The following is a 23,387-nucleotide window of genomic DNA, read 5'->3' as shown; positions in this document are numbered from 1 at the left end:
TGCGCTATTTTGCTGTCATCCTCTCCATAAGTCTCTTTTATTTCGAATACACTAATCAACTTGTAAAAACAAGGAAGTGATTGGTGAACGATATAGAACACAGCGGCAAGAAAATATTGCTTTGCGAAGTGGTTTGCAAACGCCATTAGAAGCAAAGCCGTTGGGATCATTCTTCATGCACACTAACCTAATTCGCATTTAGTAGTGCGTTTCCTAAAGCTCTTTATTTCGATTCGTTGATCGGCATTAAAGGTATGTATGACAAAAGAAAGGTCAGGAAAAGGAATAAAAAAAAATCCAAATAGGGCCTCGGAATCAGGCAGTTTATATTTATAGTTCACGCCCGTTTTTCCCTCAAGACAGTGGCTGCAGGTGTACGGAGTGATGCGCGAAACAACTACAAACCATTACATGAATATCAGGGCATCGAAGTCGGGTTGTCAGTCATTTGGTGATATTGCCGCTAATAACACGAGGTGCTTGTATCACATCTATTAACTACTTAGTGCAGGCTAGTTGGTAAATCACGTTGATTGCTCGTATAACTAAACAACCTCTTAGTATAATTATAAAACATTTAGCCACTTTAAATGATGGCAGTCTTCAGTCTAAAAGATGAAATTGGGGGAGGAAAGCCGGCGTCCCGAACTCTATTTTCGGGACTGAGAAAAACTGAATGTGCTTTCGGTTCAGTACCATTGTAACAGCCATTCAAGAAACGTCTCCATTATGAATTTTCTATAGTTTATTCTGAACACGCTAGCATCTTGTAACTGTTGCAGCGGCTTTGCTGAATGGTGGTTGCACTGGGGTGCCTTTCGCTGCAATCTTTGAATACATTACACGCCATGACCATCATGAGGACATCAGAAATATGACGCCACAGTAAACAGATGCGGCAAATCGTGCAGTACGTAAGCGAGTAACGCAAGTTTAATAAGATATAATGTAATTCCGGTGCATATGGAGACAAGTCGTAGGTAGTTTCTTCTAAGGATGAGTGCAAGCGCTACACAAATTACTAGCGTATTTCAAAGCAAGGGGTGCATGTGCAATTGTTAAAAATCAATGCCTGCTCAACTGCACAGCAAGAGCCAAAGCTGAGCAGCTGTAGCTATCACACCCCATTACGTAGGTGTAGCAGGCCAGCCTTGCACCCATTTCTGGGAGTGCTAGGGTGCGAGTTGTAAACACAGGAGTGCAGTCATAAATGTGCAAATTTCAGTAAATATAGGTCTCCTACCTCCTGATCTCCGCCCGGTCGAAATGTGCGCAAAACTTTCTTTGTTTGCCATCAGTCGGCTTCGGTGACTGAAAATACAAATTCAGAGAGCCTCAAAAGCAGAAGCTAAAAGCTTTCGGCATACTACGTGAACACACAAGTGCTCAGCTACTCTATAGCATGCAGTGTTTATAAAAAAAAATAACAATTGAATGACAAAAATGTTTTGCAGGAAAATATATTTATTTGGTCTCGTGAGGAGAAAAAATCCTATGCAGTTCGCTGGCGTCTATGGACGGAAAAGGGGTCAGAATAGTTGCCTTTGCTTTGGTACAAGATTTTCGCCAGGCAGAAAGCCACTAGTCCAGCATGGCGTTAGCGGTCCCAGTTAGTGGTGGTGATGTCCCGCACTGGGGTCGCATGTTGTGGCGGCATTGTGAATTTCCGTGATTTGAGCCCGCTGCACAAAAAAAATCTGCAGTTGAATATGACATTCACGCAGCAAAGTCTACAGTATAAGTGGCTTGTAGCTTTAATTTTTTAACTAAGGCATTTATTTCGGCCCTCGTGAGCACTTAACATACATTGGTGCAAGAGTTGAGGTGCGGGCTAGTTGGTTGATCGTGTTTGATGAAACAGTGCGAGGAACGAGGACGTAGACAGAAGAGGACAGATACAGTGCTGAGTGTGTTCTCTTCTGTCTATGTCCTTGTCCCTTGCGCTGTTTCATCATTTATCGGTAACTGGGTAGGATTTTCGGAGACGGCGTCTACAATACCGGCGATTGCTAAAAGCTTGCTTTTCCCCTCTGTGGGCAATATAGTTACCGAGTGCCTTCTTTTTATTCCTGCGCTTTGCTAACCTTGCAAGAGTGTAGTTAATATACAAAGTACGAAACGTGATGAGGTCAGCGAATGACAGGCCACCACATTTCTTGTTGCCTTATTTTTCCAACTTTCCCAATGAAGCTGTCCTCTTCCTTACTGTCCTTGTTACCTTGGCTTTGCAGAGGTTGTTGTTCTTTTCTGCATTCAAACTTCCCATTTTTCTCCTCACCGAAGCGCAGTTCAATACTGCCATTTGCCTCATGAATAGTGTTTTTACTCTTTCAATATTTATTAATACGGCGGTCGTTGACTAATCAGAATGACAAAGGCAAGAAAATAGTAGAAACTATGGAGCTGTTCGTAATGTCGAAAGCACGAAAGTTTAAGAAACTTACCGTGAAATACTTGGCCATGGCTTTTTCCTGCAAAAGGAAAATCAATGAATACTCTGTAAGTTCATAGAGGTGTAACGAGGCGCACTCTTATTGTGTTCAGTACTGATGCACTTCTTTGGTATATTGACAATTACTGTTTACAGTATGCACTCCGAAACAAACTGCAAAATTCCAAGTCCCGAAACCAGTGGTCTTAATGTTAACGAGGCATATACATTCCTTGCCTGGAAGCTGTCGTTCACCTCTTCATTTGATCTTAGCAAACGCGCAGTAGAGAATGGTGAGTTTTGTTGCATTATATTGCACAACTGTAAAAAGGCGCTAAGCTCTTCTATTCGCCAGGTTGTCATATTCCGAACAAAGGTCCCATAGGCAAAATTCATTGTGCATTTTAGTTTCATTCATGAAAGTCGTTATTCTGAAACTGTGGATTGGTGCAGAATGCGAATGTTTGTTTTCTTCTTTCCTGCTGTTTTCAGCAATGCATGCTCGCCTCCTTTTGGAGGTTGAGCACGAAACAAAAAAAAACGCTGCAATTTTTTTTAAAATAACTTTCTCCCAGTGCTTACTAGAATTATGCGATCTGTAGAGAGAAAAATAAAGGTAAACGCGTGACGTAGGACGATAAAATACTTTTTTCTACCGAAGCCTGTACGTGGGAAAATTTCTGCGTGCCACTAAAGGTGGTGACGCACGGCATTTCTTTTTTTATTTCACTCGCAACTTACACATCACGGTCGCTAATTTAGGAATCTTCTAGTCCTCCCAGCGTGGACCAGTTTCTCAAATATTCCCACAGTATTGTTTCTCGCAGGAGGGACCTTTCAGCAACGCAATGATTTGATCACCTACATTTTACTGAATGAAAGCACACTTTTAGCTTAAACAGCCTATTTAACAGTCCTTAAAAAATGCACGCTTTCTTGTTTAAGCACAGCTGAAGCTAAGCGTCCATAACTTACGACTTAATAAATGACGAGCGCAATGTCCCAGATTGAGCGACGTCTTACCAGGTCATTCCCCACGCAGAGCTTCCGGATGACGCAAGAGTTGTCCCGGCAGCGAAGATCCCTCGCGGCGTTGTCGAAGCTTTGGTTCGCCTGCAATGCAAAGTAAAGTTGATTAGTACCTCAAACATATTTCCGCATTGAAAATATCTAAAATTTGTCCTAAATGATGAACCATGTACTACCGCGGTCAAAATAATACGGGACGCGTGTTCTCGGAAAAGAGTTTATTGCAGCTCCACGTCGTGACAGAGCCGGGTTGTATTGTTGCCAGCGAATAGAGTATATTTGTCCCCTCACACCTTGTCACATTTCAGGCGAGGGAAGCACGTTACTGTACCGCAAAACATTTTTTTTTCCGCACGCTCGTGTTCCTTCAACTTTTGTTCGTAAATCTTCGGAGCAATAGCGCAAACAGACAAGGGACCAAGAACGAGTAGACACACCCGAAAGACGCGGGTTCGATCATAGTCGCGGCGGCTGAATTTCGGTGAAGGCGAAATTCCAGAGGACCGTGTACTGTGCGATGTCAGTGCATGTTAAAGAACCCCAGGTGGTCGAAATTTCCGGAGCCCTTCACTACTGCGCCCCTAATAGCCTGAGTTGCTTTGGGATGTTAAACCCCAATAAACCAAACCAAACAACATTACCACGATTCTGCATATCATTACAAGTGTTAGGCAGAAGCATAGTAGGAACTTTCAGCCAGCTCGTATGCCTCTGCTTAACTGAAAGAGATTTTGTGCTTAGCTTTGCCGGACAGCTAATTTCATGTCATCTTTGCCTGGTGTTACTGATGTGAGTGCTTGTGTATCCATGACTTATGTGTCCTTGATCGTATGCGTATTCCTCCTACCGTTTAGAAAAAATCACGGATCGCTGGATTGTAAGTAGAAATCTAGATTTTCAGCAGCGAATTTTATTTTCCCAGAAAACATCCACTAATATTAATTTCATTACGTACATGCGGTGATGCTCATGGGCAGCAAGAGTTTATTGGCTTTTGTCTTCGTCTATATTAGCGTTATTCTCGCGGATATATCATTTCGTCTCCGGGCTACCAGAAAGAGATTAGCGGTTGGAGGTTGTAGCAAGCGTTTTCAAGAATTTCGCCTCTTTTTCCCGAATTTCTCCGTAATGTACAATGTGTCTTGTCATTTTGAGTGGCATAAAAGCATGTTGGTTGTTATAGAAGGATCTTCAACTCCACTCGCAGATTATGCTCAGTGAAAATTTCCCCCCGTGGAGGATAGATTACCAGTCATGCTGTGTCCCAGAGGATCGTGCCTTCTATTTCTTCTTTCTCGGATTGAAGTGCAATTACGCGAATTCTTCAAACCCTGCTCCATTTAGCACATCTCTCAGAGTGAATAACTCCTAGAAATGCCGATCGTAGCTCAATTTGCTTGAAAAGCATAATCCCATCGGCCCGCTAACTGTCTTACTTTTGAAGGGTGACAAAATAAAGTAGCCTGAATAAACAAATACATGTTTGTACAAACCGCGCTGCCTCAGTGGCTGAGGCATTGCTATGCTGAGCTCGTGATTGCGGGATTGAATCAAGCCGCAACGGCAGCACCTCGATGAGAGAGAACCGCGAAAACGCCCGTGTACTGTGCGATGCCAGTGCATGTCAAGAACCTCACGTGCTGACGAAATAATGTACTGAGCGCATGTGCAGATATCTCATTTAATTTTTTTCTGATCGGAAATTGATGAGGCGCATTAGTTGCGAAAGACATTCAATGAGAAGTAAGGCAAACCTTTAGCATTAGCGGTCCCTGTAAAAAAGCTACAAGCAAATGAAACCACTGTGGGCACGATACATGTCCGGCCTTAGTTTCATGCAGTTTTTTGTCGGAAGACGGAAACTTCACAGGCTTTATTGCTAACGCTCGCATAACAATCCGCCAGTAACCGCAAGAATATGCCTACATCCACCGCGTCCTCCCTTGTTTAGAGGAGCTCACTCCCTCTCTCACGCTCTCTCCCTGTCTTAGAATGGAGAATGCGTAGCGGGTGAACATACAGAAAAAATAAGGAATGGAAGAAGTATCATGCATACCGCTGCAGAGATGGAACGGCGGATGCACTGCAGTTCACGCTTGAGCTGGCCGTCGTTTTTATCTGCACAAAAAACATTAGGCACATAATGCATGCACATATCAAGGCTACTCTTCTGAAACCTCATTCTGAGAGCTTTAGTGACAGGCCGCAAGAGCTCCGTCGAACCAGCATCGATCGACTTTTGACTCAAGTTTGGCATGCAATCGCTATGATTTCTTCGTCCACTAGGCTCACCATCTTCTTTTTGGCTAAGAAATAAGTAGCTTACTTTCTGAGGTTTTGCAAGTAAAATGGGCCAAGCCGCAGAAAACATGACTCTGAAATTTCTCTTCTTTTGAATGCCCGCGCCAGTAAAACGGTGATTCAGGTATACTGCATTAAAGTATGGCGCAACGTCTTTTCAGTCCGTAACTGGGCCTTCTGAAATAGTATTTCGAGTTTACTTGGGCGGCACACAGCTTCTTCTCAAGCAGCAAGATATCTCCTCTTCAGACCATTAGTCATTCAGCAGTAGGTGCCGAAAGTCACACAGGGACCTAATAGTTATAACATCAGCAGCGCTTGCTGTATACAATACGCATCCTCAACCTGCATACTCACCGCACAGCTCCAGATGGTGAGCAAAGCTCAGAGCAGCGAATGTAGCGAGCAGCACGCAGACCAAGAATGCCTTCATCGTTGCTGTCTGGTTCTCGGCAACGTATGCTGTTCCGAGTGAGAAAGTGCGAGTGCCCAGAGAAAAAAGTGTGCTGCCTTTTATACACACGGGAACGTTGCCCCCGTTGGTTTGCTACCCGAGTCCGGAGGCAGCCAGTTGCGTTTGAGAGACAAAAAGAAATAACTTCAAAACAAGGCTCCTTCTCCGCTATTGGTCGCATGTGGCGTCAAGACAAACCATTGCAATGCTTGCGTGGTCGTCGACGCCGTCAGCAATATCCTTCCGCTCTTTCTGACGCGCCGCCAGTATGAGCGAGCACGCGTCGCATCTGAGAGCAGACGCTGACACGTGAGGAAATCAAGGATACCAACCGATCGCCAACGAGGACGCACACTCCTCTTGCCTTCTGGTCGCCTGCGTTGATTGCGAGATGGCCTGAAACCAACCCGGCACCTTTTCTTCCTCTCTTAGAACGATTGCCGCAGTTTAGGCTGAAGTGAGAGCTTGGGTAGCCTGCTGTCTGCTGGACGTTATTTATTTCTTTCGTTTTTGAGGTTTAAGTGCGTGATTTACATGCGCGCACGCGCTACGGAAATCTCTATTCTTTTTTTATTCCTCTCTTTACTCCCGCTGCCTCATTTTTACACTTCTTGCCACTGTGCTTGCAAGTTTCTACATGAGATCCGTGTGCAGTTCCCCGATTGCGAGCGAGGTTTTTCAGGCGTGTATTTATCTTGTATTGATCCTGCGTATCGATATGTATATTTGTATTGACCTGCTTATCTGCACTGATCTTTGTTGACCTGTGTATTGATCGTTGATATCACTTATTTGAATTATGAAGTAGAAACAGTCGAGACTACGTGTAGTTATTGCTCCTGCCCGCTTCGTCTCTGTGTTCAAGTGCCTACGTCCTAATTTTCATCGAACACGGTCTTGGTAATTGGTCTCATAATTACGTTCATGATTCAGATCGTACACTGGTATTTGAAACAAACCTTTGCTCTTTCCTATAAATTATTTTGTCGAAGACAGTGCCTTACGAGAGCTGTTCACCTCGCACCACTTCAGTGATATTCCTTAAAGTTTAAGAATAAATATTAATTTCTAGTTCTACATACACGTTAAGTGCGCTGACTGGTGTGGGATATTTACATTTTCTTTAGTTCTCATATTTAGATTTCATCCCAGTGTGGTTCTTTAACCCGTAAAGTGTGAATGGTAAATATTAGCTCGTAGGCCGTACCTAATTGCTTTCATTTAGGCTACATTTTTGAACCGATCATACGCATCAATCAGTCAGTCATCTTATGACCTCACGATAAATCTTCATACTCTTAGCTGTGGCACTTTGTCGTCGTGCAATATTCTCCAAAATATTCTGACGCATTTGCGTTTTTCTCATCGCACACTATTTTTCTGTCAAACCGCCCATAATTCTACTTTCTTCGGATACACTGATCCAATTCTATGAAAAAGGAGGGGAAGTGCTGAGCGATGAAGAATACTGTGGCGAGAAAACACTACTGTGAGAAGCGGATTCCTGGGAAAGCACTTCTAGTCGCACTCACCGGGTTTCAGCGGTGTGAATCTGTGTATGAGAGAAGCCAACAGCCACAGAAACCAAGGAGCAGAGGAGATTTTTTTGTTAATTTATTTATTTCTTTTGTGGTGTTGATCAAGTAAGAATATTAATGAATATGTTGTCGCTTAAGGCTAATTGATTAGAAAAGCAGAAGAAAAAACAACCACATGCCGCCGGTGGGATCCGAACCCACGACCTCCGAATTGCGCGTCCGGTGCTCTACCTCTGAGCTTACGGCGACGGCTGTCAAACCGCCTGCTTTCGGGGGTATTTATGTTTACAAATAACCTCAACTTGAGAGTGTTCATCAGCGCCACCCACGTTCGGAAGCGGCAGACGTGGAACGTCCTGAGTTACCGCTGGTGTGACGTAGAACGCCATCGAACGGCGAGGGTGGAAGCTGTGTGAGAACCCTCTTATGCTTCCTATGGCGTCAAGGCTGCCAGAACCGAGGCCCTCGCTAAGCAATTAAGCAAACAAGGGAAGGGGAATGAGGGGCTCGTTATAAATATGAGAGAAGCCAACAGCCATAGAAACCAAGGAGCAGAGGAGATTTTTTTTAATTTATTTATTTCTTTTGTGGTGTTGATCAAGTAAGAATATTAATGAATATGTTGTCGCTTAAGGCTAATTGAATAGAAAAGCAGAAGAAAAAACAACCACATGTGCCGGTGGGATCCGAACCCACGACCTCCGAATTACGCGTCCGGTGCTCTACCTCTGAGCTACGGCGACGGCTGTCAAACCTTCTGCTTTCGGGGGTATTTATGTTTACAAATAACCTAAACTTGAGAGTGTTCATCAGCGCCACCCACGTTCGGAAGCGGCAGACGTGGAGCGTCCTGATTACCGCTGGTGTGACATAGGACGCCATCGAACGGCGAGGGTGGAAGCTGTGTGAGAACCCTCTTATGCTTCCTATGGCGTCAAGGCTGCCAGAACCGAGGCCCTCGCTAAGCAATTAAGCAAACAAGGGAAGGCGAATGGGGGCTCGTTATAAATATGAGAGAAGCCAACAGCCACAAAAACCAAGGAGCAGAGGAGATTTTTTTTAATTTATTTATTTCTTTTGTGGTGTTATCAAGTAAGAATATTAATGAATATGTTGTCGCTTAAGGCTAATTGATTAGAAAAGCAGAAGAAAAAACAACCACATGCCGCCAGTGGGATCCGAACCCACGACCTCCGAATTACGCGTCCGGTGCTCTACCTCTGAGCTACGGCGACGGCTGTCAAATCTTCTGCTTTCGGGGGTATTTATGTTTACAAATAACCTAAACTTGAGAGTGTTCATCAGCGCCACCCACGTTCGGAAGCGGCAGACGTGGAACGTCCTGAGTTACCGCTGGTGTGACGTAGAACGCCATCGAACGGCGAGGGTATGTCTGTGTATGTGTGTCAAACCTCTGAGTTGCAAGTGTAACCGGCTCATGTCGCTGTGAGTAGGCGGTGGCGTCCACTTACAAAGTGAACCATTCTGCGCCTTTCATTTTCTGAAAACCAGTGAAAATTTTACACTTCGTTGATTTTGGGGAAGGAGAGGCGCATAATTGGTTCCCTGGGTCAGTGGATACATCAATCGCGTTCTAGATACGTGGCGGAAGTGTCCACCTACGAAAAACAGCACTTTTGCACAATACTGATTGTTTAGCAATGCTCAACCACCAGCCATTCTTTTTTTTTTCAAATAGGATGTCGGAATATTGAAATCAGGTCGTTCACTTGCAGCTCTTCCACCGAACAATAACGCCTGTCCAGCAAGGACGGAAACACCGATATGACCAGCACCACCGCGCTGCGTCTCTCCTTTGGTCCAGGTGATGAAGTTTTCTTCCGCACCCCTGGCTCGTGCGAGAAGCTTCTCCACAGTTTCACCGGGTCTTACATGGTAGCCCAACAAATGTCTGCCGTCAACTACCACATTGTCTCCGCTCACATCGGCGCCGATTGCCGTCGACGCCCACGAGAGATTGATCATGTCACGCGAATGAAGCCCTACGCCCGTCGCCCCTTTTGTGTTTCTACCGCGGCCAGGGTGGCCGCCTTCCTGCCAAGGGGGAAGTAGTGTGAGCGAGTTGCGCAAACATTAATCTCTTTGGTCATTACACATCCATCATCGTAATCAGCCTCCTTTATTCTCGCGATCGCACGCTGTGTGTCGGGCTTTTAAGGAATAAAACATGTCTGTTCAAGCGGTGGCTCAAATATTCTGTTTTTTTTTTAATCGGATGCCGAATTATTGAAATCAGGGGGCTCACTTGTAGCCCTTGCCCGTTTTCTTTCAAAACAGGAGCTACAGGAGTAAGGAGGGATGGATAAAACAAAAAATAGGAGCACCCACCGACTAGAGTGCAAACCGTGTCTCTCTGACTGCTTGTTTAATTCTACATTAGTCGAGGGATCAAAAATTCACCGGCGATCAATGCGATCGATAAGAAAAGGAATGCGTTAGCATGTGGACCGATTTTGTGAGCCCGTGGATTCGTGGCGCCTTGTTTGCGCAGTCGTGCAAACTACAGCGCTTGCGCCAGGGTTTGCGGTGCCATCTGTGCGCAGCTGCGCCATCTAGCGCTACAGTGCGAGAGGGTCGCAGTGTAACACGTGGGAAGGAAGGCCGCTTGTCAGGATTTCCATGTTTTTTATTTTCATTTGGTATATTTTCAAATTTGCTCACAAGAGATGTCATGTTGGATCAAGCGCTTGAAGAAGTGCCTTCAAGAGTGGGCTTAAAACCGAACACGCGTTCGAACTTGTGGTGGCACGTGCAAGTGGCCGCGGGCTCTAGCCTTTGGACTGTATCGCGCACGTTGGAAATTCAATTAAGACTGTAACGGCCTTTATTGACAGTTGTGAAGGCCGGTTAGAGCAGGCAAGGACAGGTCCGGTCCTAGAACAGTTCACTCTCTCGTCTCGCGCCGCGCGTCGGCTCTGCTGTTTCAGCTGCCGATCGTCGTCTTCTCGTGTGGCGCCTCGCGTCGGGTCTGCTGCTCCAACTGCTGATCGTCTTCCTCTTTACAAGACGATTTCCAAAGCACACAGCAAGAGGCTGGCAGTTTAACGCACGAAGGAAAAGGGTGCGACGATGAACGAGCAGACGCTAGTGGAGTCCGGGACAGAGGACCTAGGCCATGAAGACCGGTCCTATAGTCACCCTTCCTAAAAACAAAAGTTTTTCACCACCACCTTGTAGTGATCTAATGCAGCGGGAAGTGAAGCTTACTTGTTCGCGAAGCCGCGTGATCGAATCCTGCTAGTTGCCATAAGTATGGTAGGCTGATTTTCTACTCCACACTTTGTTGGACGTACATACATCAGATGCCAGCTCTATTGCTAACGCATTATAGATGCATTACATAAAAATAAAGCCATCAAATTTACGTTTTTCCATTCGGTGCTATTGGCGCTAATTACACGACTTGCCTGAATAACTAAGCAACTTATTATGCTAATATAAATCTTATTATAAACGCTATTATAAACGCTATTATAAACGCTAATATTCAATCCAAAGATTAAATTGGGGAAGAAAGCATGCGTCCCCAATTATATTTTCTGTACTAAAAAAAATTGCTTTACTTTTCAGTACCATTGCATCAGTCATTCCAAAGACGCACCAACAATGACTTCCCCATATCTCACTTAGCTCACGCTAACATCGTGTGGCTATGCGAAGGGGTTTTCTGAAGGTTGTTTGCATTGGGGTACCTTTTTTTTAATGAAGATTTGAATACAGCATGACCCGCCACGGTGGCTCAGTGATTATGCGTCCGGCTGCTGGCCCAAAAGACACGGGTTCAATCCCGGCCGCAGCGGCTGAATTTTGATGGAGGCGAAATTCTAAAGGCCCGTGTACTGTGCGATGTCAGTACACGTTAAAGAACCCCAGGTGGTAGAAATTTCCGGAGCCATTTACTGCGGCGTCCCTCATAGCCTGAGTCGCTTTGGGACGTTAAACCGCAATTAACCAAACCGAATGCAGCATGAAAAAATGAGAGCTATTGTATAGCGCCCGCTACTGCACACGCACCAATATGAGTTCCCTGTTTAGTTTACGTCGCCGCATCCATGCATCTCTAGTGTTGGCATGTGCTTTCAAAAAGGTTTTCTGAATAAACTTTCCGACAGTCTATTTTTATTTTATTTATTTGAGTACATACTGTAGACCATGGTTAGGTTGATGAACTCGAGAGTGTGACGGAATCCAGTTCGCCGGGGGGATACATTTCAAAAAACAGAGACGCCGACCAGTAAAATGAAATTTGAAATTGACGTTTAGGTGCCCAGAACGGGGGCCTTGTTCACAATCTCCTTTGTGAACAAGGACCCCATTCTGGGCGCCGAGACATCAATTTCAAATTTCATTTTACTGGTCGGCGTCTCTGTTTTTTGAAACCATGGTTAAGCCCAGGCAGGAAGGGCACATCGATACAATGTAAAATCGCAGCAACAAAAAATACACTATTTGCGAAAAATAACAGCGGGAAAATATGCAGTAATACATCAGAAACATAATATACTAACATGGAACATGATTAACGTACAAAGGTTAGTTTTGGGGGGCTTGATGAGGTTCGAGTAATGAGTGCCAGTCGTTTATGGTGCGCGAAAAGAAAAACATGTAAATTGGTTCGCGCAAAATATGGAGATAGTAAATCTTTGTGGTAGTGTCATGCGGTTCTTGTTGGCACTGGGGAAAGATAGGGTGAAGGGTCAAGTCTGAGTTTATTGTCTCGCAGTAAAGAAAGAAAATCTAATCGAAAAATTTGCCTTCTCAACTGCAGCACTTAACACGGTGGCCGAGCATCGATTGTGACGTGTAGTCAGTGGGTAAAAATTTAGAATATATAAACCTAACCGCTTTTCTGTGTATGCCTTCTAGCTTTCACAAGTTAGATTTCTTATACGAGTCCCAAATTATGCATGCGTATTCAAGCTTCGGCCTAATTAGAGCCTTGCAGCTTAAGAGCTTAACGTTCGCGGGGGCGTTTCGAAGTTTATGCCTGAGATAATGGAGCTTACGGAATGCGAGTGAACAGATGTTATCCATATGCGAGTTCCAAGTAATGTTATTAGTGAGTGTTATGCCTAAATACTTTACGGACGTTACTTGCTGCACTGAAGAAGATTCCAGTTTATATGCATGCTGCAGAGGGTTTTTCTTATTCGTTATGCGAAGAAAGACAACTTTCTCTGTATTCGAAGCCATTGCCCACCTTTTGCACCACAGTCCAATTTTAATAAGACTATTTTGTTGGTATCTCTGATCATTCAGCTAATTTAAGTACCCAATTGAGTAGAACTTGTCGAAAAGTTGAATCCAGCTAGAACACAATGTTCATCGTTGCTGGATAATTATGAATAGAAATGAGAACTGTTGTTCGGAACACCAGTATGCGAAGATAGTTTCGCTTTCAAGTCAATTTGAGCATAGTACACCTACTAATAAAGAAACATAGGATGTGGAGTACAGTCAGAGAACAGAGTTAAGGCATGAAACAGATACGTCGCCCTACTGAAAGTGAAGATAACAAACCCGACTATGAGATAAGGCGTTCGTCTTAGCCTTACCTTGCCATCCCAGACAACAACTCATTTAAGCAGCGGCTGCTCGACCAAGAAAGGGAGGCGATGCAACAGCAGTGTTAATTTCTGGCAGCAGTGCAGAAGCGCTGAATTTTCTGTCATTCCTTATCACCTTTTTTTGTTTTCTTTCCATCAACAGCTTTTTAAGAGATTGCGACTCAAGGGGTTTGGTTTTTCTTCGTCGGCAGAGCTTGCCACCACGATATTAGTGATGTCGTCCTTGACCAATAATGTGATGCCGGTCTGTGGTCTGCAGCACGCATTGCTGGGCGAGTTAGTTCATAGTCTGCAGACAGACGGAATCAACGGACGGACGACACAGGACAAGAAAGAGAAGGAGCTTCTCAATCCAATTAATTAAGGGCACTATAAAACAGACCTTTGTAAAATAATATCCTTGTCCTCCAGACACGCTACTAAATATAGTAACGCGTCAACAATAACTCCAAATAAGCCCTGCAATACCCCTTTCATTTATTCTATTTTTCTAAGCACCGCAACTGACTGGAATTGCCTATATGAAAATGAAGTTTTTCCTTCATCACTGACATCATCTGCGTCCCTTCTTCCTAATATAGCTTCATACGAGCGTTCCTCTTTTAGTAGTGTTTGTTTAGGGGCTAGTTGGGTCGTCATTTGTGACTTTATATTTATGACTTGTTTTGCCTGAACATGCCACTGTTTACTCGTGTTTTGCCATTGTACTAGTTGTGTCCTTCGTACATAGCTCTCCTCCCACCCTGCTCAAATCCCAAAACGTGGGACTGCAGTCTCTGTCAGTAAATAAAAAAAATACTGTCGATTGAGATTGCGCTATTTGGTGGTCATGTAAACCATGATAGGCTGAGGGATGGGTTTGCTCGTGTGGCTCGTTGGTAATGATGTGATCGGGGTGGTCGGGACCAGGGTTTTCACCGCATTAGGGCGAAGCAGGCAGACTACGGAGGGAAGCCTTCGGGAGGAATAGCAAACTGGAAGGTTTATTCTACATTTTGTACAGTAGCAAGGAGACCAAAGTCAGAAAATGGGGAAGGATGAACCTGGCACACCGCAGATTGCTGCTTAAATGCAGTTCAGATTCCCCAGGCACCCAGCTAGGGAATCTGATCTCTGGGTGAGCGTCCAATGGGCTGCTAGCGTCTTCTTAGGCTCCGCCCTCCCCACGTGATCGCGCACACCGCACAGACACACACACACACGGGCAAGGAGGAACATGGCGTCTCTCAGTCGCGAACTGTTTGACCAGGCCCAAAGGTCGTTGCTGCTGTGTGATGAGCTTGATCGATGGGGACGCGAGCGCTGACCGCTCACAACGGTGACCTCTTCAGGGACAAATTAGCCGTGTCGCCCCTCCGCTTGTCGGATCCTCAGGGCGCACAGGGTAATGAGTTGGCGGCGCCGTCGCCCCCGCTGTAGTCGCCACTGGGTCCCGTTCGTCGTTCCACGGTCAGTCCGGGAGAAGCGCCGCACTCAGCCTTCCCGGCGAAGGGGATTAGACGCCTTTGTGTAAGCCGACGCCGTCGCCAGTAGCTGCCCCACGCAGTGTCTCTTTTGTCTTCCCCCGAGCAGCAGGGCTTCGGCCGCATACCTGATGGCGGCTGACTGGCTCGCCGGTTTCCGCTGCTAGTCCCCAGCAGCGCAGTTCGGCACCAGAGCCGCAGTCAGCATCGCCGGCGAAGGGGATTACAGCCTTTGTCCGCCGACGCCGTCGCCAGAAGCCGTCCCCAGGCACTTTTTCCTTGCGTCTTCTCCGAAAAACAGCAGCGCTTTCGGCCGCATACCTGACGGCGCCTGTCTGGCTCGCCGTTCTCCGCTGGCTGGGCCTCCGATCATTACAGTAATGCTTGATAGCGCCAACTATATACCACCACTTCCATTTGGTCTTAATTCAGTCTTTTTTTTCTTGGCTGTTGCTTCTCTTCACCTTGCATGTCCGCACTCTACATGGAGACAATACAAAAATGACGTTTGAGTCTAGAGCGCAGTTTTCAAGATTGAGAATAGAATCTCGTCTAGCAAAATAACCACTTCCTATGTGTTTCTCTTCGCCATCGGTTCTTTTTGGTTAACCTTCGTTCTTCGTTCCAAAACTATTTTGCGAGCAAGCAACAGAGGTCGCGTTCCCACATGGTCCTTTCAGGGCTTTGTGAGCACTTCATGCGCCCAATCCCCTAAATGATACCTTGGGTTGGCGACCAGTGCGTTCAGTCTTGGTTTGACGGAGAATACAGCGACAACACGGTGTGTGCTGAACAATATAAGATTTTATGATGGTTCTATGTAATCAATCCAAACTCCCTCACAAAGCTAAACATCTATGTGAGCCCAACTCAACTGAGAGAGAGAGAGAGTTGGGCTTCTTGAGAGCCATCTGTGAAAAGCTCCCCAGCCAACACTCACTCAGTGGCAAGTGCATTCAAGAAATGTCGTTACCATTTGGGGTATATCAATGTATACTTAAGAGAAAGGTTTAAAGGGGGAAATAAAAATAAAGGTTGAAATCATAAGCCACGAAAATAACCTGCTCTAAAAAATCTCTTGCTACCAAACTCTGCTCGCTCGCAAATGCGGAATCCAAGCAGTTGAGAGAGTCCAGATACAAACGCTGCAAAAGGACACATCTAGGCAATAAAGGTTTTAAAGGCGAAGTGTCAGGAATACGGGTAATGAGCAATATCGAACATTTAGTCATGTCATCATTCAAGCAAGGCAAGCAAGGATGAGATCACAGGAAGAAACTGCATTCTGGTCCGCTCTTTCAAGCAGGATTTTGTCACTCTCTGCAGAAAGGAAAGATTGACCTATTACTTCAGGTAAAGAAACCGCTTCACCTGCTAATAGAAAAGAAATGACGCACGTGCACAATTATATGCAAACACATAAGCAGCAGGCTCATTCAACCCTAGTATTAAAAGGAATGTTCTTCTGCTGCAAAATTTGGCCGGTTGACGTTGTGGATGCAGAGCCTCTTCCTCCAATGAAAGGTGGGCATTAGATATAAAATATCTGTTCATTCCGAGTTTACAAAGCCAGCCACTTCTAGAATGAAACTCCGACACAGCCTTCAAAGCCCTTCGGTAGCAGCGTTTCTCGGAGGTAGCCCCACGTCTTCAGTTGACTTGCTCCCCATCGGTGTATTCCATCGGTCACAGTTTGGAACATTAGCATATGGTAAGCTACCTACTGCATTCCATTTCTTGAAAAAGAATTGAAGTGACGGTGAGGCTCAAACGATGATGCCTCCCTTCCGGGGTGAAAGGGCGAAGCAGACATAGTCAGAAATTCCGGACAAGCGCATTCTTTCAAAGCGAAGTTGTTGCATGTCGCAAGATTGCACCGTAACTATCGATATATCCGCAGATCCCTGCTAGGGATGGCTGTAGTATTCTGCTATTTATTGTAAGAAACGTGCCCCACTGGATTTCTAGTGCAGTCTTACTATTTTATGATAGCGGAGGACGAACTTCGAAAGCAAGGTTTTACTATGCATTGGAAGCTTTCACCATTCCCGTCAATATGTTTATAAAAGTGTCTTATAATATTCCACAGTTGTCTCACAATTAAAAGTGATGTCCAAAAAAGCTAGACTTCTGTCTAGTGAGTTAAATTGGCTTGGACAATAAAATGGTTATAAAGAAAGGTGAACCACATTATCTATGTCACTCTCGGGGACACCTCAAGCGCTGTGAGGGAAAACATGAACTCCAGAGTGAAATTAGAAAGAAAGAGGCCGCGTATAATGGCGGACTTCCAATTAATTTCCACCGCCTGGGGCTCCTTAACGTGTACTGACATTACACAGCACACGGGCGTCTTCTGCACTTCGCCTATACTGAAAGATAGCCACTTGGCCTGCATTTGGCCCCTCGTCCTCGAGCTGAGTAGCCTGGAGCCGTACAAATTGAGCCATCATGGCAGGTGCACGGACGTGAAGGAGAGAGGCCTAGGTAGCTTTTGAGTTTGATCTTTTATTCTCATTTCCGCAGGATCTCATCAGCACTGCAAGCGCAATTACCGTGCTGGTTAACGTCACTATCACCTTTTTTTTCTAAAAAGGATCGATTCTATAAGCTTCTGAGAAGCTTTCTTGTGACGAACACAGGCTCGGAACACTGTAAGGCATTGCATGCAATACGGGCTCAAGGTTGAATTTTTCGTTTCAACTGAATGCTCGGGTCAAAATTAAATTAAAAAATATATGCCGAAATATATGGCCTTGACTCAGAACAATCCTTCAAGTAAATATAGAGCTGTTCCCTGCCGATTTCCGCCCAGACGAAATGTGTGTATATTTTTTATTGCCGTCAGTAGTCTTCGGCGATTGAATATACAAGTGCAGAGAGCCTCTAAAATAGAAGCCAGAAGCTTTCAGCATACCACCTAAATATATAAGTGCTGAACCACTCTGCGGCATGCAGTGGTTATAAAAAAAAATTGAACATCAGAAATGTTTTACAGGGAAACCTATTTATTTGGTCTCGTGAGGAGAAGAAATCCTATCCAGGCAGTTCGCTGTTGTTTATGGACGGGAAAGCTTTCACAATAGTTTCATTTGCTTTGGTACAAAATTTTCGCCAGGTGGGAAGCCACTAGTCCAGCATGGCGTTATCGGTCACATTCAGTGGTGGTGTCCCGCACTGGGGTCGCATGCGGTGGCAGCGTTGTGAATTTCCGTGATTTGAGCCCTCTGCGAAAAAAAAAATACAGTTCAATATAACATTCACGCAGCAAAGTCTACAGTATAACTTGGATGTAATTTTACTTTCAGAAATGAGACAAGCCCAGTTATGTATTTGTCCCCCCATGAGCACTTAACATACATCGGTAATCGAGGAGAATTTTCAAAGACAGCGCTTACAAAACTGGTCTTAGCTCAAAGGCTCCTCTTTCCTCTGTGGTCACTGCAGTGACCGAAAGCATGCTTTTTATTTCTATGTTTTCCTCGTCTTGCAGCGCCACGGTTAATATACAAGGTACGAAACGTAGTGAGGTCACCGAATGACAGGCCATCGCATTTCTATTTAACTTATTTTTTCCAAATTTCCCACCGAAGCGTTCCTCTTCTTACTGTCCTTTTTTATCTTATCATTGCCGAGGTTGTTGTTCCCTAGTACGCTCAAACTTTACATCCTATTCCGAACGAAGAGCTTGTCAGTACTGCCATATATCTCACGGATAGTACGTTTACTCTTGTAATAATTATTAATACTGCAGTAACTGTCTGGTAGGGATCACGACGGCTAGAAAAAAGTAGAAAATTTAGAGATGTCGGTAATCTCTAAAGCACTAGTATAAGAAAAATGTACTCACCGTGAAATACTTCGCCATGGCTTTTTCCTGCGGAAGAAAAATCAGTACTCTGTAAGTTCATGGAGGTGCTACAAGCGCACTGTCATGTGTTCAGTACTAAAGCACTTCTTTGGTATTTTGATGATTGATCTGCACTGTAGGCACTGCCAAACTAACGGTGACATTCTAAATCTGGCAACCAAGCTCTTACTTTTAATGAAGCACATACATCTCTTCTCTGGTAGTTTTTGTTCTGCTCAGCGTTTGATCGGAAGAAACGCGGGGTCGAAAGTCGTAAGTTTTACTGCATTATATTGCTCAAGTTTAGAGCGCGTTAACCCCTGTTATTTGCCAAGTTGTTACGTTCTCAAAGAAGGTCACTTAGATAATTCACTGTGCATTTCAGTCTTAGTGATAAAAAATCGTAATTATGAAACCATAGATTGCCCCGCCGCGGTGGCTAAGTGGATACGGCGCTCGGCTGCTGGCCCGAAAGACGCGGGTTCGATCCCGGCCGCGGCGGCTGAATTTCTTGAAGGCGAAATTCTAGAGGCCCGTGTGCTGTGCGATGTCAGTGCACGTTAAAGAACCCCAGGTGGTCGAAATTTCCGGAGCCCTTCACTACGGCGTCTCTCATAGCCTCAGTCGCTTTGGGACGTTAAACCCCAATAAACAAACAAACAAACCATAGATTGGTGCGGCATCCGATTGTTTCTGTTTTCTTTTTGACTGAAATTTTCAACAATCCGAGCCCGCCCCCCTTGGCACGTTAAGCACGCGACGGAAGAAGTGCTACAAAACTCTGTGCTATAATTTGGTCATGTTGTTTACTACAATTATTAGTTCTGCAGAGAGAAGAATAGAGATATGCACAGCGATGTGGACAGGCATTTTTCCACATACAGACGTTGGTAGCAAATATGTTTTTTATCGACTACTGGATAATTTTTTTTACTAATGCCTGTATGCAGAAAAATTTTTGCATGCCACTACAGGTGACGCATGGAGGTTTCTGTTTTCACTGACAACTTACATGTCCCGGTCGCCCATTTAGGAAGCCTGCATTGCTTCAAGCCTAGACTGATCTCTGAAATATTTCAACAGCAGTGTTTCTTGCTCAAGGAAATTATCAGCAACACGGTAATTTTATCACACATATTTTTCTTAATGTCGGCACACCTGCTTAAAATTTCTTTAACTTAAAAAGCGTCTTTTGCAGCCCGTAAATAAAGCAGGCTTTCTAATTTACGCACACCAGAAGCCAAGCGCTCATGACGTACGGCCTAATCAATTATGAACAAAATATCAGAGACCGACATCTTACCAAATCATTTCCCACGCAGAGCTTTCGGATGACGCAAGAGCTGTTCCGGCAGCGAAGGTCCCTCGCGGCGTTGTCAAAGCTTTGGTTCGCCTACAATGCAACGTAAAGCTGATCAACACTTATTTCACATTACCGCAATTTCAATGTATAAAATTTGGGCTCTGTGATGAAACACGTCAACATGAACCGTGTTTCGGCATACCATAAATAGCATTAACGAAAAGCACAGCAGAAACGCTCAGTCAATTCGTCGTAAGAGTGCTTATTTCATGACATTTGCGTGGACCTACTGATACTGACTTATATGTTCGTGATGGCATGCGTATTCCGGCCACCGTTTCGAGGAAATCGCGAATCGCTGGATTTAAAGTTGAATACTAGATATTTATCAGTCACTTTTATTTTCGCAGAAAACGCCACGTAATATTATTGTCATTGGATGCGTGCGTTCCTGCTAATACTCTGCAATAGTTATTCGTCTTTGTTTTCGTCGTTCCGAGTGTTATTCTCGGGGATATATCCTTTCATTCTCGTTTCCTGGGGGGCAACTAGATATTACCTCTTGTATCGATTGTTTCGAGAATTTTTCCTCCTCTCCATTTCAGTGTCATATCATGTGTCATGTCATTTCCTTTCGCATAAAATCACATTGGTAGGCAAAGGGCGAGCTTCAATTCTACATCCAGAAAAAGGTTTTATTTTTTTTTACTGATCTTGATAATCACAGTTCTGAAGTCAACTAACAGAGAAGATGTGAAAAACTGCTTCCCCTAAAGAAGTGTTCCTTTTCTGAGGTGATTCTTTAGCCGTGAAGGACAGACTTCTAGACAGATTGTGCCCCTGATTATCCTGCTTTCTTTTTCCTCCGCTCAGATTGAAATGTGCTTTCGTGAATATGTCGAACCCTGCTGAATTTTGTGCACCTCTTGAAGTGAATAACACGGAGAGGTATCAACCATAGCTTACTTTTCTTTAAAAGGGGTCTATATCCATCATGTTTCGCTCTTTTAGAGCTACCTAATGAGGTAGCCAGAATAAACAAATACCTGCTCATTCACACCACTCTGCCTCAGTGGCTGAGGGATTTTTATGCTGAGCACGAAATTTCAGAATCGAACCCAAGCAGCTCCGGCCGCACTTTTATGGGAGCGAAATGCGAAAACGACTGTGTATATATTTTCGGATGCCAGTGCACGTCAAGAACATCCTATGTGGACGAAATTAATTTGAAGCCCTTCGCACTGGTTTTCCTCACGACCCTTGACTAGCTTCGGAAGCTAACCCCCCCATGCATACCTACCTAACTGGCATAAGCACATGACACTCATGTCCAGGGAAATCTACTGATTGCAACTGGTGGTATTTCACTTAATTTTTTCCTGATCGGAAAATCATGAGGTGCAAAAAGCTTCCAATGAGAAGAGCAGAATTCCGACTTTAGCGGTCCCTGTAGAAGAGTTGCAAGAAAATGAAACCACTGTGGGCATGACACATGCGTGGCCTAGCTCATTTTCATGCATCTTTCTGCGGGAAGACCGAAACTCAGCAAGCTTTATTGCTATACCTGGTACAGCAGTATGCGAGTAACCGGAACAACCTGCTACGTGCTACGTGTCTTCCCTTGTTTTCGGGAACTTTTCTTCAACGACGCCCCACTGTGACCAGCTACGCTCTTTCCCTGTCTTAGAAGGGAGAATGCGTAGCGGGTGGACGTACAGAAAAAAATAAGGAATGGAAGAAGTGTCATACCGCTGCAGAGATGGAACGGCGGATGCACTGCAGTTCACGCTTCAGCTGGCCGTCGTTTTTATCTGCATAAAAAAACATTAGGCATATAATGCATGCACATATCAATTCCAAGTCTACACTTCTGAAGCCATATTCTCAGTGCTTTAGTGACAGCCCGTAGGAGCCCCGTCGAACCAGCATCGTTCGCCTTTCGAATGTCTAGGTTTGGCATGCATTCGCTATGATTTCTTCGTCCACTGTGCTCACGGTCGTTTTTTTTTTTTTTTGGCTAAGAAATAGCTAGCTTATTTTCTCAGGTTTTGCTAGTAAAATAAGATAAGCCCCAGGAAACGTGACTCTGAAATTGCTCTTCTTTTGAATGCCAGCGCCAGTAAAAGGGTGATTCAGGTATACTGCATTAAAGTATGGCGCAACGTCTTTTCAGTCCGTAACTGGGCCTTCTGACACAGCATTTCGAGTTTACTTGAGCTGGTACACAGCTTCTTCTCAAGCAGGAAGATGTCGCCTCTTCAGACCATTAGTCATTCAGCAGTAGGTGCCGAAAGTCCCACAGGAACCTAATAGTTACAACCTCAGCAGCGCTTGCAGTATACAATACACATCCTAAACCTGCATACTCACCGCATAGCTCCAGATGGTGAGCAAAGCTCAGCGCGGCGAATGTGGCGAGCAACACGCAGACCAAGAATGCCTTCATCGTTCCTGTCTGGCCCTCGGCAACGGATGCTGTTCCGAGTGAGAAATTGTGAGTGCCCAGAGAAAACGCTGGGCTGCCTTTTATACACACGGGAACGTTGCCACCCTTGGTTTGCAACCCGAGCCCGGAAGCATCCAGTTGTGTTTGAGACAAAAAAAAAATGACTTCAAAACAAGGCTCCTTTTCCGCTAGTGGTCGCACGTGGCGTCAAGACAAACCATTGCAACGCTTGCGTGGTCGTCGACGCCCTCAGCAATATCCTTCCGCTCTTTCTGACGCTCCGCCTGTATGAGCGAGCACGCGTCGCATCTGAGAGCAGATGCCGCACGTGTAGAAATCAAGGATACCAACCGATCGCCAACGAGGACGAACACACCTCTTACCTTCTGGTCGCCTGCGTTGGTTGCGAGGCGCCCTGAAATCAACCTCGCCCTGTTGCTTCCTCTCCGAGGACGGTTGTTGCATGTATGGCATGAGGTGTGTACTGATACGTGACTGGATAGCTGACACTCTGGTTGGCTGGAGACGGTACAGGCGTTAGAGCCCGACATATATTGTGCACGAGCACGATGGTATTGCTCATTTTGTTTTGTTTTTCTCCTTAGTACTGCTACGTGATCTGCACTCCTGGCCAGTTCTTTTCCAGGTGCTCACGTGGGAGCCATGCACGGTTGTCTTGTTGGGATCAATGTTTCATCTGCCTGACGTGCTATTTTGGATTTTTGATCAATATATCTTTGCTCAGTTCTGAAGCAGAAATCGATCCCATATGCTGTTATAGTTTCTGCCCACTTCCAAAGTTATCCGTTTTTTTTCCCGTTAGAATCATAATCTTTTTTAATTCAGTGCATGAACATGTTACATAAAATTATCAGGAGGAGGTCACATAGTCAGAGAACTTAATTGGGACGTCCCGTACATAATGAACATAGATGTTCAATACAAAACGTAGCACTGACGAAGATTTAACGAAGAACACAACAG

The 23,387-nt window shown here is 44.9% G+C and overlaps 2 protein-coding genes, 1 long non-coding RNA gene and 1 other non-coding gene across 4 annotated transcripts in view; 1 reads left to right on the top strand and 3 right to left on the bottom strand.

The window, feature by feature from the left end:
* The window catches only part of LOC149352222 (uncharacterized), a 38,418-nt gene that overhangs the window by 1,110 nt on the left and 13,921 nt on the right, over positions 1–23,387 (top strand). The gene's annotated exons all lie outside the window — the stretch shown is intronic.
* On the bottom strand, positions 1,445–6,273 carry LOC149352225 (antimicrobial peptide microplusin-like). Its single transcript, XM_089581393.1, has 5 exons — positions 6,119–6,273; positions 5,517–5,578; positions 3,455–3,544; positions 2,445–2,471; positions 1,445–1,682 (listed from the first exon to the last, which is right to left on the bottom strand). The coding sequence occupies exons 1-5, from the start codon at positions 6,192–6,194 to the stop codon at positions 1,611–1,613; spliced, it is 327 nt and encodes a 108-aa protein (XP_089437519.1). The 5' UTR covers positions 6,195–6,273; the 3' UTR covers positions 1,445–1,610.
* Positions 7,930–8,002, bottom strand: TRNAA-CGC (transfer RNA alanine (anticodon CGC)). The gene has a single exon. It is a non-coding gene; the product is annotated as a tRNA-Ala (tRNA).
* On the bottom strand, positions 17,795–22,537 carry LOC149352223 (antimicrobial peptide microplusin-like). Its single transcript, XM_089581388.1, has 5 exons — positions 22,328–22,537; positions 21,707–21,768; positions 19,958–20,047; positions 18,655–18,681; positions 17,795–18,031 (listed from the first exon to the last, which is right to left on the bottom strand). The coding sequence occupies exons 1-5, from the start codon at positions 22,401–22,403 to the stop codon at positions 17,963–17,965; spliced, it is 324 nt and encodes a 107-aa protein (XP_089437514.1). The 5' UTR covers positions 22,404–22,537; the 3' UTR covers positions 17,795–17,962.

This window comes from Amblyomma mixtum, chromosome 3 (genome assembly GCF_055824585.1).
Source record: "Amblyomma mixtum isolate Tamu chromosome 3, ASM5582458v1, whole genome shotgun sequence".
Taxonomy (NCBI): domain Eukaryota; kingdom Metazoa; phylum Arthropoda; class Arachnida; order Ixodida; family Ixodidae; genus Amblyomma; species Amblyomma mixtum.
This window is presented reverse-complemented; position numbering and strand designations above follow the sequence as displayed.